This window comes from Leptonychotes weddellii, chromosome 3, assembly GCF_054177405.1.
Source record: "Leptonychotes weddellii isolate Sample4059 chromosome 3, ASM5417740v2, whole genome shotgun sequence".
NCBI lineage: Eukaryota > Metazoa > Chordata > Mammalia > Carnivora > Phocidae > Leptonychotes > Leptonychotes weddellii.
The window spans coordinates 50,076,307-50,092,109 of record NC_138371.1 but is presented as its reverse complement, the minus strand read 5'-3'; the positions used below and the strand labels follow the sequence as shown (position 1 = coordinate 50,092,109).

The following is a 15,803-nucleotide window of genomic DNA, read 5'->3' as shown; positions in this document are numbered from 1 at the left end:
TCCAAGTAGTTTTTACTGAGTCCTCACAATGTAACAAACAGCATGTTGAGCACCTTTCATATATGATATCACTTAATCCTGACAACAACATTTTAAGATAGGTATCGTTATCCCCATTTTAGGGCTGCAGAAACTAACAATTACAGAGGTAAAATACGATGCAACTCTCAAGGGGTTGGGACTGGGAATCAAATTCAGTCTGTCTGATTCTGAATTCAACTCCCTCCCTCATGCTTTTGTTGTTGTTATTATTGTTAAGAAAACTGGGATGCTATTGTTTTATAAATATGCTTCATTCACTTAATATTTTGTGGGTGACTTCCTCTGATTAAATGTTCCATTTTATAATGTACTATAATTTATTTATCCAAACACTTAGTTAGGTGTTTGGATTGATAAGCTTACACTACTATAAATAACACTACCACGAATATTCATATACACAAATCTTTGCACATACTCATAAAAATTTCCTTAGAATGATCTGGAATTGCTAAATCAGAAGTTAGGACTATTTTTAAGGCAGAACCTGTGTATTGACCAACTGCCTTACATCAGTGATTTCCAAAAGGGGGGAGGAGGATTTTGCCCCCCAGAGGCCATTTGACAGTGTCTAGAGACATTACTGTCACAACCGAGCAAGCATCTGGCAGGTAGGCCAGGGATTCGAAGATGTCCAAAATGCCAATAGTGGGAGCCTGGGTGGCTCAGTTGGTTAAGCGACTGCCTTCGGCTCAGGTCATGATCCTGGAGTCCCGGGATCGAGTCCCATATCGGGCTCCCTGCTCAGCAGGGGGTCTCCTTCTCCCTCTGACCCTCTCCCCTCTCGTGCTCTCTGTCTCTCATTCTCTCTCTCAAATAAATAAATAAAAATAAAATCTTTAAAAAAAAAAACAAAAACAAAATGCCAATAGTGCCAATGTTGAGACGCTCTAAGCTACACAATGGTCTCATGAGGGTGTGTCACTCTTAAGACAAAACAAAGGCTACAACAGGGCTCTTCCATTCATTCAAACATGATTCAGCAAGGATCTACTTACTATAGCCAGATACTGTAGTAAGTGCTAAGTTAGCATTCAAGGAGGAGGGTCAGATCAACAGTCAAGAGTAAAGAGAGGAGGTGGTTTGGAAGTAAACTGTACCTTCCTTTGCTAGAGAGAAAGCACATCAGTTTCATTTTATAGCTTCATATCTTTCCATATCATTTTCATCAAGTGATTTCCATATACTTTTGCATTAAATTATACAGTCTCACAAAGTTGCCACATGAAATGATTAATTTTGGTACATCGCTACATACATAAATTCTTGATCCTTCCAGGTTATCTCTAAGAATAAAATCGGTTGCTTCTTCAAAAGAAACTCAAGGTCTTAGGTATAAAACATCCCTACGATGACAGTGGTTCCTCTTTCCCCTGCTGACCTTTTTGTTCTTTAATTTAACCTAGCAGATCATCTCGATTTGGTTAATTCAGAGGTGGAATAATGTTTTCCTGCTCTTTCTATTTTAAATTAGCACGCACTCCCTGAGTGCCAGTTCCTTTCTGGCTATTCAATGGGACTCACAGCAGGCATGGAAAACATAAAGGGACCAAATCAGAAGCTGCTTCTCTGTTTTCCTCATTTAAGAAACGGATGGTGGGGCGCCTGGGTGGCTCAGTTGTTAAGCATCTGCCTTTGGCTCAGGTCATGATCCCGAGGTCCTGGGATGGGGCCCCACATCCAGCTCCCTGCACAGTGGGAAGCCTCCTTCTCCCTCTCCCTCTCCCTCTGCTTGTGTTCCCTCTCTGTCTGTGTCTCTGTCAAGTAAATAAATAAAATCTTTAAAAAAAAAAAGAAATGGATGGCAAAGAGAGAGGGGGAAGAATGCCTTGGATCTGAGCTGTGTTATCAGCCTCCTCTCCAGAGATTCTGTGCTCCTCAGCCTGCTTGGTCAACGCTTGGCACATTCACTGTCACCGGCTCCTCTCCTCCTCGCTTCTCTGCATATTAATCTCTGGATTATATAAAAAGGGGATGCCATGGCTGTCCTGGGCCTTCAAAGCCAGTGCTCAAAGAAGAGGAAGTAAGGGAAGAATCTGACCCCGCTCTCACCTGAAGACAGAAAAAGGAACCAGCCTTAACAGATGCAAAGCATATACCCTATCACATAGTCATTCTCTAGAAGCAAAAAGAAGAAGCTAAGGGGGAAATGCAGATGTTCCATAAAGGTGGCCATTAGAGATGGGATTATAGCTTCACATTTCCAGAGGACTTTATACAGAAAAACCTAGACTGGTTTTCTTAGCAACCCTGAGATAATCTTTCCCACAATTTCCCAAGCCTACATTTCTTAATTCCATTACAGATGTTATTAAAATTTTAAATATGTAATCATGCACATTAAGTTGCCAAATCCCCATAAAAACTATTAGGTTATTAAACTGCATACAGCCATTTAAATGAAAAAGGAGTAACATCTAATTTCTTTAAATTGAAAAAAGTAAAGGTTAGGACATTCTGACAATCTGATAAATATAGGTAGCATAAGTACAAGGATAGTGCATAGCATAAAATTAACAACATATCTAAACAGAAAAACATAAAATAAAGAAAGTCAATCTATTATTTGGTATATAGTCAACACATTTAAAATAAAATTGCATCACAGATTCCACCTAGCCTAATAAATTATTAGAGCTTGATTATAAGCACCATGATTTAGTATTCATTTACCCTTTAATGTCAGCTGCTACAATTTATTTAGTTTACAAGTACTAGATCCAAATATTGTCATTTAAAAAAATCTTTAGGATTTCAAGAATAAAAGTACAAATGGTCAATCTGGAGACATTATGGGGGAATTTACAGCACAGAAACACAATGCATACTTTTGGGATTACATGTTATACTAGAAAAATAGGCATATTCATCAGTTGTAAAAAAAAAAAAATTAACTATGCTTGTTAAATGCACGATATGTATTATGGCCAGTAGATCCTGACAGTCTAAAATTCATTTAAAGCATTTGGTTACTTTACATTTTAAAGCAATCATTATCTATGTATAAGGCATCATGTATGTATGGTACTATCCTGCAATGTGACTGAAATTTGTTTTAATCCAGTATGGTAAGACACACTGACATGGAAATGATTGTCTTGAAGGAGGCAGGTTATACTCACAGATCCCTAAACACAGGAGGCAGGGCACACCATGCAGGGCCCTATGGGGAAGAACCAGAGTCAGTTGGGAGGCAGAAAGGGAGAGGGCAGAACATGGCCCAGAGCCTTTACTGGGGTTACCATGGGAAGAAGTTGCAGAGGCAGGGTAGGGTCCCTGGGTCAATTTAGTATTGGATAGTTTGAAGAATTTCAGGAGGCTCTGGACTCTAGGGGTTGTCCCTAGTTGTCTAGGACCCTGGGGTGACATAAGCAAAGGGATTCTGGCTTGGTGTGTGAGAGTTTGATAAAGGAGGTTGTTGGGGATGTGGGCTCTTTGGGGTGGTTGGTTAGTATATCACAGGCGCACTTGCAGGGGAGTCCTTTGCTATCTCTAGGAATTAGCTACCCCTAAGAGGGGCAGTCTTTGTAGGATCAGGGCCACCAAAACCAGAACATCAAGAATACGGAAAATAAGAAAATATGGTCAATACAGGTACTACCATATTTTAAATCAAAGTTTTCCTTTCATGCACAAGGACCTTTCCAGGCCAGGCCCTGTGAATAAACCCTGTTGGACTGTGCATTTAAAAATATGAATAAAGTCTTACATTTCTTACTTTACCCTTTTGAATATTCTTTCTCGTTACCTCATTAGAATCTAATACTGGTTTTAATAGATAGATCCTTACAAAATACTATGGGATGGACATGTCTGGACATATTATTCCTTTACTATAGCTGAAAACAATAAGGCAGAACTGGGAATAGAACTCAAGACTTCTATCTCCAAGTCTAGAGCATGTTCTATTACATGCTGATGGCTTTTACAGTTTAACAAGATGATTAGTAATTGACAAATTCATTTCTCAAATAAATGGGCTTAATCAGGTTGTTTAGGGAAAAAATTCCATTAACTAGACCAAAGTCATCTCATTCCTGTTAGGTGTGTTTGGTCTTGGCTGCCTCCTATGGAGTTTCTTCTGGGAAATAGCATATTGGGAATAAACAAAATTACTCAGACAGAACAAGACAGCCAAATACCAATATGGCATTTCCGAACTCATTTTCAACAGATTTCAATCACTATTTTCTATATACTGATGAAATTCAGTATTCACATCAAAGATGGATATTCCCACCTGACTTGGTCTCTACACACACTCACATTCCTGGTGAGTAAACTAAGAAATATCCTGATGACTCTGGATAGTCCCCATTTGGCTCTCCAGATGCTCTTACCACGTTTTACTACTCTGTTCTGTGCCAGAAGACTGACTCCTATGAATCGTTGTGCCAGGGAGGACTCCCTTTGCCCTCTTGGTTTCAACCAAGCCTGGGTTAAACCACTGAGTGACACTGACAGGGGAAGAGGGTGTGAGGAGGATAACATTTCGTGGCCCCCTCTCCTCCAGGTCCTGTTCGTCTGTGACTGCATTCCTCTCCCTCAGGCCACAGCTCTGGCTGGGTGGCCCCTCTCCCACAGCTGGAACTCTCTCTCAGCGTTCCGGTAGTTGCACCCTCCTCTTCAGAAGTAGGGATGGTGGTTCATTTCTATATAACAAGGGTAGTTGTATGGTTTACCATTAGATACTTTGTTATTTCAGCTGGGAGGAGGGATGGAGGGGTGGTGTAGCAACCAGCCCAGTTTATTGATGCTAACTATAGGGAATAGAAGGGGAAGAGATAGCTCTCACTTGGACATGCCCCATGGACATCTAATAACCACATCTTGGAATGAGTAGTTTGTAAATGCAACCATCTCAAAAGTTGAATTTTTTTACACCTTTTTTTTTTATTTTTTTAAAGATTTTATTTATTTATTTGAGAGAGAGAATGAGAGAGAGCACATGAGAAGGGGGAGGATCAGAGGGAGAAGCAGACTCCCTGCCGAGCAGGGAGCCCGATGAGGGACTCGATCCAGGGACTCCAGGATCATGACCTGAGCCGAAGGCAGTCGCTTAACCAACTGAGCCACCCAGGCGCCCTTTTTTACACCTTTTAAGAGTATGTGAAGCGTGGGACGCCTGGGTGGCTCGGTCGGTTGGGCGTCTGCCTTCGGCTCAGGTCGTGATCCCAGGGTCCTTGGGATCGAGTCCCGCATCGGGCTCCCTGCGCCGCGGGGAGCCTGCTTCTCCCTCTGCCTCTGTCTCTCTCTCTGTCTCTCATGAATAAATAAATAAAATCTTTAAAAAAAAAAAAAAGAGTATGTGAAGCGTAAGAAATGTAATCAATAAACCTGAAAGTGCAATGTTCCTGAAAAATAAATAATTACCAGGTTGGTCAATATAATCTCTCATGTCTGAAAGGACTTTCAGGGGAAAATTCTAACATCTGTAAGACCTTATCCTGGAAGGAGTGTTTTACCTTCAAGAAGTTGTATTGCATGGGCGCCTGGGTGGCTCAGTTGGTTAAGCGACTGCCTTCGGCTCAGGTCATGATCCCGGAGTCCCCGGATCGAGTCCCGCATCGGGCTCCCTGCTCAACGGGGAGCCTGCTTCTCCCTCTGACCCTCCCCCCTCCCCCCTCTCATGCTCTCTATCTCATTCTCTCTCTCAAATAAAAAAAAAAAAAAAAGAAGTTGTATTGCATGAATAGGGGTAATCATGAGAAAACTAGAAAATTCAGTTAGCCAGAACAGTCATGTCCCAAGTTATGCTTTGGCCAAGAAGAAGTTGGAAGTGAGCTGTTGCTAGTTTAGTATTTGGCTAGTGGCAGTCTATTTTCTCCATATTTCCACATGGAATAAAGTAAAATTAAAAAATAAATAAATAAATATAAGTGAAGGGGGTGGGGAGACAGGGGCCCAGCAGTTACTATGAAGATTTGATTAATGCAGACAAGCAATTCAGATAATTGACCAGTTATCTGGGCTTCATAAGCCCTATTTAAAAAAAAAAAATCTACAAAATCAGGTCTAAAGAGTAAAAGATGTGCTCAGGGGATGAATTTCCTGGTTTAGCTATGTATATGGCCTGTACAGGCTGAACTTTGTGCTTAGAGGTAGTTGAACTGACCACATAAAGGGTGTATCAGTGTAACTACTCAGTTGAATAGATTTGCATGAATTCATATATGACCTACTGCAGAATGTGAAATGAAGAAGTCATGATCTTGATCTTGAGGAATTCATGGTCAAGAGGTCATGTAGTATCCAAATAGTTATAATACTATGAAAATAGAAAGAAGCACATTAAAGCATTACAGAATACCAAAGAGGGAGAAATCCTGTCTAGTTTGAGTGGGATGGGGCAGGGATTAGCAAGGGCTTCATGAAGTGGGGCTTTGAGGGGTGAGAGGATTTAAACTGGCAGAGAAAAAGAGAAGGCAAAGGGACAGTTATCAGTGTGCATATAATAGTTAGTGGTCAGTAGAGGCCACACTGGGGATGGTAGGCATGAAGGCTCTGCAGTCCAAAGATCTCCTTTTGAATCCCAGCTCTCTCACCACCTGAGTGACTTTGAGCAAATGATTCAACCCTTTTAAGCCTCAGTTTCTCCTTCTGAAGATGAGGGTGGTAATAGCTACCTCTGGGAACTGTTGAGAAGATTAAAAGAGACAATGCTTGCTAATGAGCTAATGCCTGGCTCATAATTAGTGCTCCATAAATAGAGTTATTGTTAATCCACAGTGGAGCTTCAGTTTCCCATCTATCATCATGCTTAAATTTTTAAAAAATTGACACCCTTAAAAAGCTCTCAAAAGTTCCTCATTTTTTCATTTAGATAAAAAAGATTCCTTGTACTAAATTTGCAGTAGCCTAAAGCTATATTTTATGATAGGAAACAGAATTTATCATTAATGTATAAAACCACTGTTCAACAGTCAATGAAACCAACCAATTAATAAGAAACCATTAGAATTATAGAAGATACACATTTTTTTTAATACCAGGAAGGCTTCTTTACTATTTTAATCCCCAAAATAAATAAAAATAAATTTAGCCTGAATGCCTGTAAATGGCCAGGAACCAACATTTCTCCCAAAATATTAGAAACCCAACCCACTCTCTTATGACTAAACAGCTTCCTTTATGATTCAAATTACACTTTCCAAAAGAATGTGGTTATATTGCAAAACACCACCCTTAAAATAAGTAACTAAAGTAGCAAGTAGTGGACGTCAAGGATCTTGTTGACTTTCCGGTAAAACGACTCAAAGCTATTTCAGAGGACAGCTTCAAATGACTTTTCAACACTATATTAAACATGAAACACTAACTTCCAAATTAAGCCAACCTTGTAAATAAACAGGTGACCCAAACCTCAGGAACCAAAATAAATTGGTCAGATTAGTAAACATTTAGCTTATGGGTTGGGAAAAAATTAAGTTAACCTTAAATTACCTCCCCATGATTCTGTAGGAACTGTACTTCTCTGTAATCTATCCTCATGTACAAAGCAGCAAATGCAATTTGTCACTGTGTTTATCATGATCATGTGTCTGTCAGGAAGAGGGGCTGAAACAGCAAATGTTTCCTGCTTCAAGCACAAGATCAATTCTGGTTCTGGGCTAGTGAACATGTTTGTGGGCTTAGGGGAATTTCTAAAACACTATGTGCAAGGCTGAAATAAGAATTCATGTAACTCCTTTTAATACCAGTCTTGGGGTGGGATCAACATCTGCCTTTTAAGCAAATCTCAGCAACTCAATCACAGGACACATGTCTGTCAGCAGTGGCTCATCAGGGAATGAAGCGTACTCCTCACTGAATTTTCTAGATATGTGAAATTAATCCCTTCTGAAGCCAAACACATTTAAATGTAGTTATTTCAATGGAGGTTATTCTAAAATGAAATTCAATGAAAGTGAATTATAAAATATCATTATTCATATTCTTACTTAATACATATAATAAATATGTCAGTATAGTAGAATGCATTCTTAAATATGACTTTGTGTATAATTTTTGTTTGTTTTCCATCTCTTCTCATCAAGGATAAGCAATCAGCTCTGCTCCTTTCTTATATTAGAAGGCAAAACAAGATTTGAATGAGAAAATACGGAGAAAGAGTAATCCTGGCAGAAAGGATGAAAAGCACAGAAATAGAAGAGCACAGTCCAGGCATTGAAAATGGCACATAATGTAATTAGAATGGAGCTGAGGCCATGTGAAAGGAAGCAGTAGACACTAGCCGAAATAAAACTGAACTCCACCTAACACTCAAAATGACTCAGACCCAGGGCACCTGGGTGGCTCAGTTGGTTAGGCTCCTGCCTTCGGCTCGGGTCATGATCCTGGAGTCCCGGCATCGAGTCCCGCATCGCGCTCTCTGCTCAGCAGGGAGCCTACTTCTCCCTTGGACCCTCCCCCCTCTCATATACTCTCTCTCTCTCTCTCATTCTTGCTCTCTCAAATAAATAAATAAATAAATACATCTTTAATAAATAAATAAATAAATAAATAAATAAAAATGACTCAGACTCAGGCCAGTTTCATGGACACGTGACTGGTGCCGTTGCCTAGGGGCCCCCTGCCTGAGGTTTAATGCTATGCTGTAGGAAACACTTAATAATTTTATCTTTGAATTTGTGCTAAGTGAAGTCCAATGGAACAGGGGCATATGACCCCAAATCTTGAAGCCTTAGCTCACACTCAGTCTTCATTCCCACTGCCTGCCCAGGACCAGTTCTTGGTCATTTATCCATCATGCTCTATTGTGTCCCAGGCCTCCCACCTCATCACCCTTCCCTTGTGACCAGGGGCTACAACCATGTCATCCTGGTTGAGTGAGAGGCCGCACTCCACATCTGCCATTGCCCTCTGCTCCTGGTTGGGATCTGGGTGGGAATGTGGGGAGGGTCAGGTGCATGCCCCATGCCATCACAGAGAAGAGCAAGGCTGTGGTCATCCTCACCCAGAGCTGGCAGCATTATGACCAATTAGGCAGGGAACTCAATGAGGGTCCCTTACCTACGCCCAATCCAGGCACAGAGTTTCTCAGCATGGAGGTTGAAATCAGTAGGGTGTTGCATGTCTGCTGTGGGTTGAGGCAGCATACTCTTGGGAAGAGAAGATTAACTTCACCTCCAACCAGGCTCCTGCTTTACCATTTTGCACTACACTCCACAAATTACATAACTGCCTCTACTTAGAATCTTTACTCGCCCAGCTTCGTTTCCTGTTATTGATAACAGCAGCACCCTTCTCCATATCACCCAGGGCATTATCTTCCCTTCCTCTTAGCCCAACTCCACACCTGCAGAACATCTTCCATCTGTCCCCTGCTGCCCATTTGCACTGTCCCTGCTTTAATTCAGTTGTTCATCATGGCTCCACTAGATCATCATAATAGACTGTTAATTATTGCCACAGCTTTGAGCCTCCCCCTGTTCAATCCATTCAGCCACTGCCACCAGGTTACCCAAAACACCACCCTGATCCTACTAAAATGTTTTTAAGGGCTCCCTGTAACTCTTAGTCCCCGACTGTTAGTAAAATTCAAGTTCTTTAGTCAGGCATTCAAGGTTCTTTCTTCTTTTGCCCTCATCTTACTTTTGCATATTCGTTCTATAGCATGGGCAATACTCTGGCCAAATGAAACCATTCACTGTGCCCTATACACATTTTGTGCTTGCTCATTCTTGTGTCTCTGCTGAAGCCATTTTACTACACCTGGATCATGACCCCCAAACCCACAACTGTCTCCAACGGTGAAATCTAACCCTTTTTTCAGCTTGAATGGCACCTACTCCATGAAGTCTTCCATCATGAGGCCAGTCACAATGGGACTCCATTCTCCTCTGAGACTAATCATTTAATCTGCAACATTTATTAAGCATAGCGCTTAGTATTTACTTGTTTGTGTATAGTATATGCCCCTCAAATATAAGTGTTTGGAGGGCAAAAAAGCATGTCCTCTCACCTTTGTATACCCACAGTCCCCCTACCCAGGCCTTAGGTAAAATGGGCGCTCAGTGTATGTTTGTTGGAACTAATGAATAAATGAAACTGTACTGTAAACAGATCAGTTTTCTGAAACCCTGGCACACCTGTAACCCTTCTGCGTCATCCCCTTTCCTCCTCCCAGTTCACCTAACAAAACATCCTGGCTGCTTTTCAGACCCAAAGCCCATCAAACACCTGTATCATCATTATCAACACTAATGAAAATATCATCTCACACTTTTTATTAATGTTTAAAGTGCTATATTCTGAATGCTCAGAATAATCTCAAAGAGAACACCTGTTACTTGAGTGCTCTTATTTTCAACCTCTTGAGGGCAATTTTTTCATTACTATATTAAAGTGGGCTGTTTAATAACTTATAACTGTCAGGGGAAAAAAAGATAAATGGCAGTCACTATGATCCATACTGGATACGTAAAATGAATTTTTTTCCACTTGCAATTTTTTTTCTTCTAATTTCAAGTCTGTTTTTTAGACAAATTGAAGAAAGTAATGAAAAGTAATGAAATAAACTAAGAGGTTTTTTTGCTGTCAGAACTTGTATTCAACTTTAGTATTTCATTAAACAGCCTACTCTTAACTCCAGAATGTCTTGCTTATTATCATAATTTCATAAGTATCTTTAATGCTTTTCTCTCACCCATATCCTAAACCCAAGAAGATCATCAGCCTAATTTTTAAATGATTAAATTTTGAAACATTGTATCATAAAAATTTCACCTCCCAAAGAAGAAAAAGAATGTTAGTTGAATCTGAGCAAGAAACACCTTAAAAACATAGTAGGTAATGAAAATCAAAGAAGATGGTTATATTTTTACAAAGAAACTTCAGAATGTTTACAGAGGATCAGAATTACAACAACACTGTGATAAAAGATCATACATTTGAAAGGTTGTCGGTTTTCATTAAGAGAAATCTATAAGAGTCAGAAATGGGAAGGATGGGGGGAAATGCTAGAATTTAGGAAGGATGCAGCATTAATACAACTCCATAAAAAATTATATTGCATGGGTTTCTAAAAGGAACAAAGCATAAAACTTTTGATAGGAAAGGATAGGGTCAAGTGTTATCAATCACATTTAGAGGAATCTGAAGTAGAGAGTTGAAGGGTAGATATTTCTATCTTCCTTGAATGTAAAGATGGTTCTAAAATACTTATTTAACGGTGGAACATGGCTCAGGGAAAGAGTAGGTTGGTCAAAATGTGCTGAGTCCACATCTCTCAGTCCCTGATCAAGAGAAAAACAATTGAAAATGAGATAAAGAAAAAGAATTCTAGCAGACTAGTATCATCGTTATCATCATAAATTGTTACCATTTCCTGAGCAATTGCAATGTGGCAGGTACTGTTTTAGGGGCTATAATGCGATACTCATTTTATTTTCCAAACAATTATTTTATCTTTGCCACATAGATGTTATTATTCCCATGTTGCAGATGAGGAGATTGAGACTTAGAGATAAAGAAATTCTCCCAAGGTCACACTAATGGAGACTACATATTATGGTACACCATAATAAAGAAAAAAAAGCATTTTTTTTGAAGAAGAGTAGCATTAAAAAATGAAGAAAAACACACCACGTTAAAAATATAGAAATATATAGTAGAAGCAGTGGTGAAAGGAAAGAGAAACTTTCTGAGAAACTTTTCTTCATTTCAGGTCGAAATGAAGACAAGGCATGACGCAGACAGATCTCAAATTCTCAGCCAATATCACACCCTCCCCCTACCTGCCTTTTGCCGGTCCTCCCAACAACCTGTCTTCTCTATAGCCATCGCTGCCACCCTGGGGACTCTCCTTTCCCACTGTCAGCTTCCAGATATCAAAGGCAACTTTGCTTTCATTCTGTCTTCAGAGTATGAGTAGGGCCCAGAAGAAATATCAGCTGCTACAAACCCGATTGTCTGTAACTCTGATAACACCTCTAGCCACGATTCCAGGCAGCAGGAAGGCAAGTCAACTGCTGAGGAAGCTGGGAATTCTGCTCTGGAAGAAAAGGTGGTTATGGGGACAATATTAAATACAAGCTGGGAGTTGAAGGAGGAGAGCAAGAAATAAAGGCTCATAGAAATAGGAGAATATCTGAGGAAGAACAAGAAAAAGTAAGGCAATGAAGAGAATAGAATGCAATTCTGGGTTCTAACAAGTGCCATCCAACTAGGAAGAGGTTTTTTGTGTTTTTTTTTGTTTTTTGGGGTTTTTTTTAGCCCAAACACACAATACAAATGTGGAAGGAATAGGAAGGAAAATACTTTGTGATTGTTCAACTTCTTAAAGAATCTTCAACATTCCAATTATTAAATGTTTCCTTTCTTCCTATTTTCCAAGATCACAGAGAAAGAGACACTTGTGAAAGTTCATTCATTGGTTGCTTGACCTAAAACTATCAGTCTTCAAGGAGGGTATAATGAATAAGGCACCTAATCAATAACAAAAGGTTAATGAAGAGGGTATTTTGACAGGCATCCCTGACTATGAAAGTGTTATACTGACAGACACCTCGCAAAAATGTGAAACTTGGTTTTAGTCCAAGCCAGTCAATTTTCTATGTAAAATTGTCAACTTTCAGATGAAATGGAGAAAATTTTGCCCTCAGTCTTCTTCCCACCACTTTTGCTATTCTGATCAACAGCTACCAAACTCTAGAGAAACAGGTAGCTCTATTAGACACTGGAAGAAGTGCTCATCAAATGACCACAAAACTTTCAATTCTTATGAACCCTGAAGAAGTCTCATAGAAAGCACATCCAGTTTCATCATGTTCAGTGAATAGATACTAAAGAAATTAGAATTGACTGGCTTTCGGATCTGGCATTTAATATCAAGTTCAAATTGCCGTGAAAATGAAAGGCTTAGAAATAGCAGAAAACAGCATGTTGGGTTTCCTTTTCCACTTGAAACTAGCAGGTTTACCCTGCTGATCGCCTCTGGAGTTGCTAAGAAAATTACCAATATTTGTTTGTTTCACAAACTAAAAACCTACATGCTCAGTCCTGTCAAAAGGTGACAGCAGAAAATGCTATATTCAAACCTCAAGATAAATAATCCCTCTATTTGTCCAACCTTTCTAAACTCAGTAACAGAAACAATTAAAAAGGCCCACTCTTCCTCTGATTTTCCTCCTCTGTTCTTCTTCCCTACCTTGAAATGCATGCAACTTTAAGCTAAGGGATGTGAAAGTAGTTTGGTACTTTGTTTCCCGTCCAACTCTGAAAGAATGAAATTTATTACAGTCCCAAAAGACATCAGAGACACCAACATCCCATTTTCTTCAGACTAACACTAGTATTCTGGAGCAGACTTTTTTTTTTTCAAGCACCTCACAAATGCATTCTAAAACCATACAGTGATATTCTTAAAGATAAGGAATCTTGACAGAGAAACATGTGATATTAATGAGTGCAAAATGTAGTCCTTGTGATATGTGAACTGTTCACAAACCACTGTGTGTTCGGAAAAGACCATTACATCAAAGATGGTGTAGTAACATTCTAACTGGTCTAAACTCAGAGGGAATTTAAGTAGCAAGATTAGTATTGTAAAGAATCTAAATTAATGTGTTCCTGGATGCCAAAGGGTAACAGAAGGCTTAGCTTCCAAGCCAATGGGGCTCTGGAAGGGGGACAATGCAAAGTCCTACCTGGTAGGCATCAGGAATGTTGACCGTTTCTCCATGCTCCCCGACATAGCCAATGATGCCTTTGCCCCAGGGGACCTGCACCTCGTTTGAGTTCTCTGTGCTGCTGCAGGGCAGCAGTGGGGTTCCTGCATGCACATCAAAGAATTTGGAGACCAAGCTCTTCTTGCCAGCAGCTGCCCCCTCCACCAGGAAGAGAGAGCAGCGGTCAGCGTCCACCATGAGGCAGACAAAGATGAGTATCTTGTAGCTCAGGCTCGTAAGGTCAAGGTCATTGGAGATATCCTTGACCAGTTCCAGGAAGAACTGACGCTCATTATGCTTTTTGAGGTGGCACTTGTAGTCCATGGCCGTAGGGGGGTACTGAGGCAGATTCACCCTCGATTCCAGCAGGGCACTGAGAATGTGGGCCGTGGTGGGGGGCAGGGAGCTGGCCTTCCGGAGAAGTGCCCTCCGCCGCACACTGCTCAGGGGCTCCTGGGCCCGGGAAGTCACCTGTTCATCGTAGGTCCTGTTCACGTGGATGGCCTTGGAGCGAGCAAAACTCTTCCTGAGCTCTTTCTGAGAAGCTCTCCGCTGCAGGCTTCCATCGCCCCGGCTGCCACTGGCCCAGCTGGGACTCAGGGGAACCCCGCCACAGTCCGCGCCACCCGGAGCGGGGTGGCCGTTGGCCGAGCTATTTGGTCCAGTGCCACCGGCAACACTGCCGCTGCCTCTGCCACCACTGTGAGCCGAGCTGCCGGTGCCGGCCACTGCGGGCCTTGGGCCTACCGCCCCCTGACTCCCACCGTGCCTCTGCAGCCACTTCTCCACCATCTCCTGCTTCCCCTTCCGCATCAAGTAATCTTCAAACAAGTCTGGGTGTCTGTCCAGGAAAGTTTCCACCTCCCCAAAGTCCAGGCGGGAGGCTGTCATGGTCCCAGACACAGCTTTCACGGCCACTCTACACTCGGACCAAACGTTTACCTACCCCAGCCCTCTAGCTGGTCCTGCACATGGCTACACCCACCGGTCTTCCCAGCTCCGTGCGAGCTCCGGCTGAGCAGAGGAATCTCAGCTGGGAGGGTCCCCTTCCTTCGAGCTCGGAAAGTGCCTGGCAAGAACCCCACCCCCTCGTCCTGCTACTCCTGCTCCGCACAGGTGCCCCCACTGAGCTGCTGCCGTGGCCACAGTTCCAGTCTGGAAAGCCGGAGCTATAGCTGTTCTGGCTCCCGCTGCTGCCGCCGCCCGCTGCCGCTGTACCCGGCTGAGTGGACCACAGCGAAAGGGAGGTAGGGCAGGACACGCCCCTGAGTGAGGCGCGGAGCCCGCGGCGGCGGGGAGGGGCGGGGGTGTTTGGAGGGAGCCTCGGGCGCCGGACCGGCCGGAGTCCACCGCCCAGGATGCCCGGCGGTTCCTGGAAGAGACTTTGAACCGCCGGAATCGGCGCCTGGGAACGCGGCCGACTCCTGATTGGAACACGATTAAAGGGGGAAACGCACCTTGTTCCTTCCCCCTCCTCCCATCGTTACTTCCCCAGCCCTCCCAATTCCCCGTCCCTTAATCCTCCAGCGTTTCCAGCAGGTCCCAGGGGAGCCCAGTGGGAATCCAAGTACTAGGAAGTGTTGGTGTTTTGCAGGCATCAGACCCAGAAGCTGACTCCGAGGAAATGAGGATGCTCAGAGAAAGGGAGGATTATTTTTCTGGGATGTGACTGTGGATTGTTGGTTCCTAAGATTCCTGGGACTGCCCGCTAACACTGCCCAGCTCCTGTGGGCTTTCAGTAAATATTAATGGAACTGGATTTCCCCGAAATTAGCAAATGAAGTTACCCATTAGCTTATGACTTTAACCAAATTCATGGACCTGGGAGAGTGGGAAAAGGTGGTACACGGAGGGAGGGTATAAAACACAGTTCCTTGGATTAGGGTGACCTTACCTAGCAGGGGCGTATAGCAAGGCGGACTTAAGGGCAGTCCTGCATAATGTTATGGGTGGTTTCTCTTCTTTTCATGGATGACTGACCATCTCTTCCTTCTTTCCCCACTCAGTCTGGCAAGGCCACCAATGCTTCCCTTCCTACCACCATCCTAGGCCTTTGTGGGTGAGGATTTCTCCTCTGTGGGAAGCTTTTCT

The 15,803-nt window shown here is 42.3% G+C and overlaps 1 protein-coding gene across 1 annotated transcript in view; it reads right to left on the bottom strand.

The window, feature by feature from the left end:
• The window catches only part of PDE11A (phosphodiesterase 11A), a 300,465-nt gene extending 285,534 nt beyond the window's left edge, over positions 1-14,931 (bottom strand). The window contains exon 1 of the mRNA XM_081815325.1: positions 13,692-14,931. Within this exon, the coding sequence (XP_081671451.1) occupies positions 13,692-14,603 (912 nt within the window). The 5' untranslated portion in view covers positions 14,604-14,931. The remainder of the gene's footprint in view (positions 1-13,691) is intronic.
• Positions 14,932-15,803: the final 872 nt, after the last annotated feature.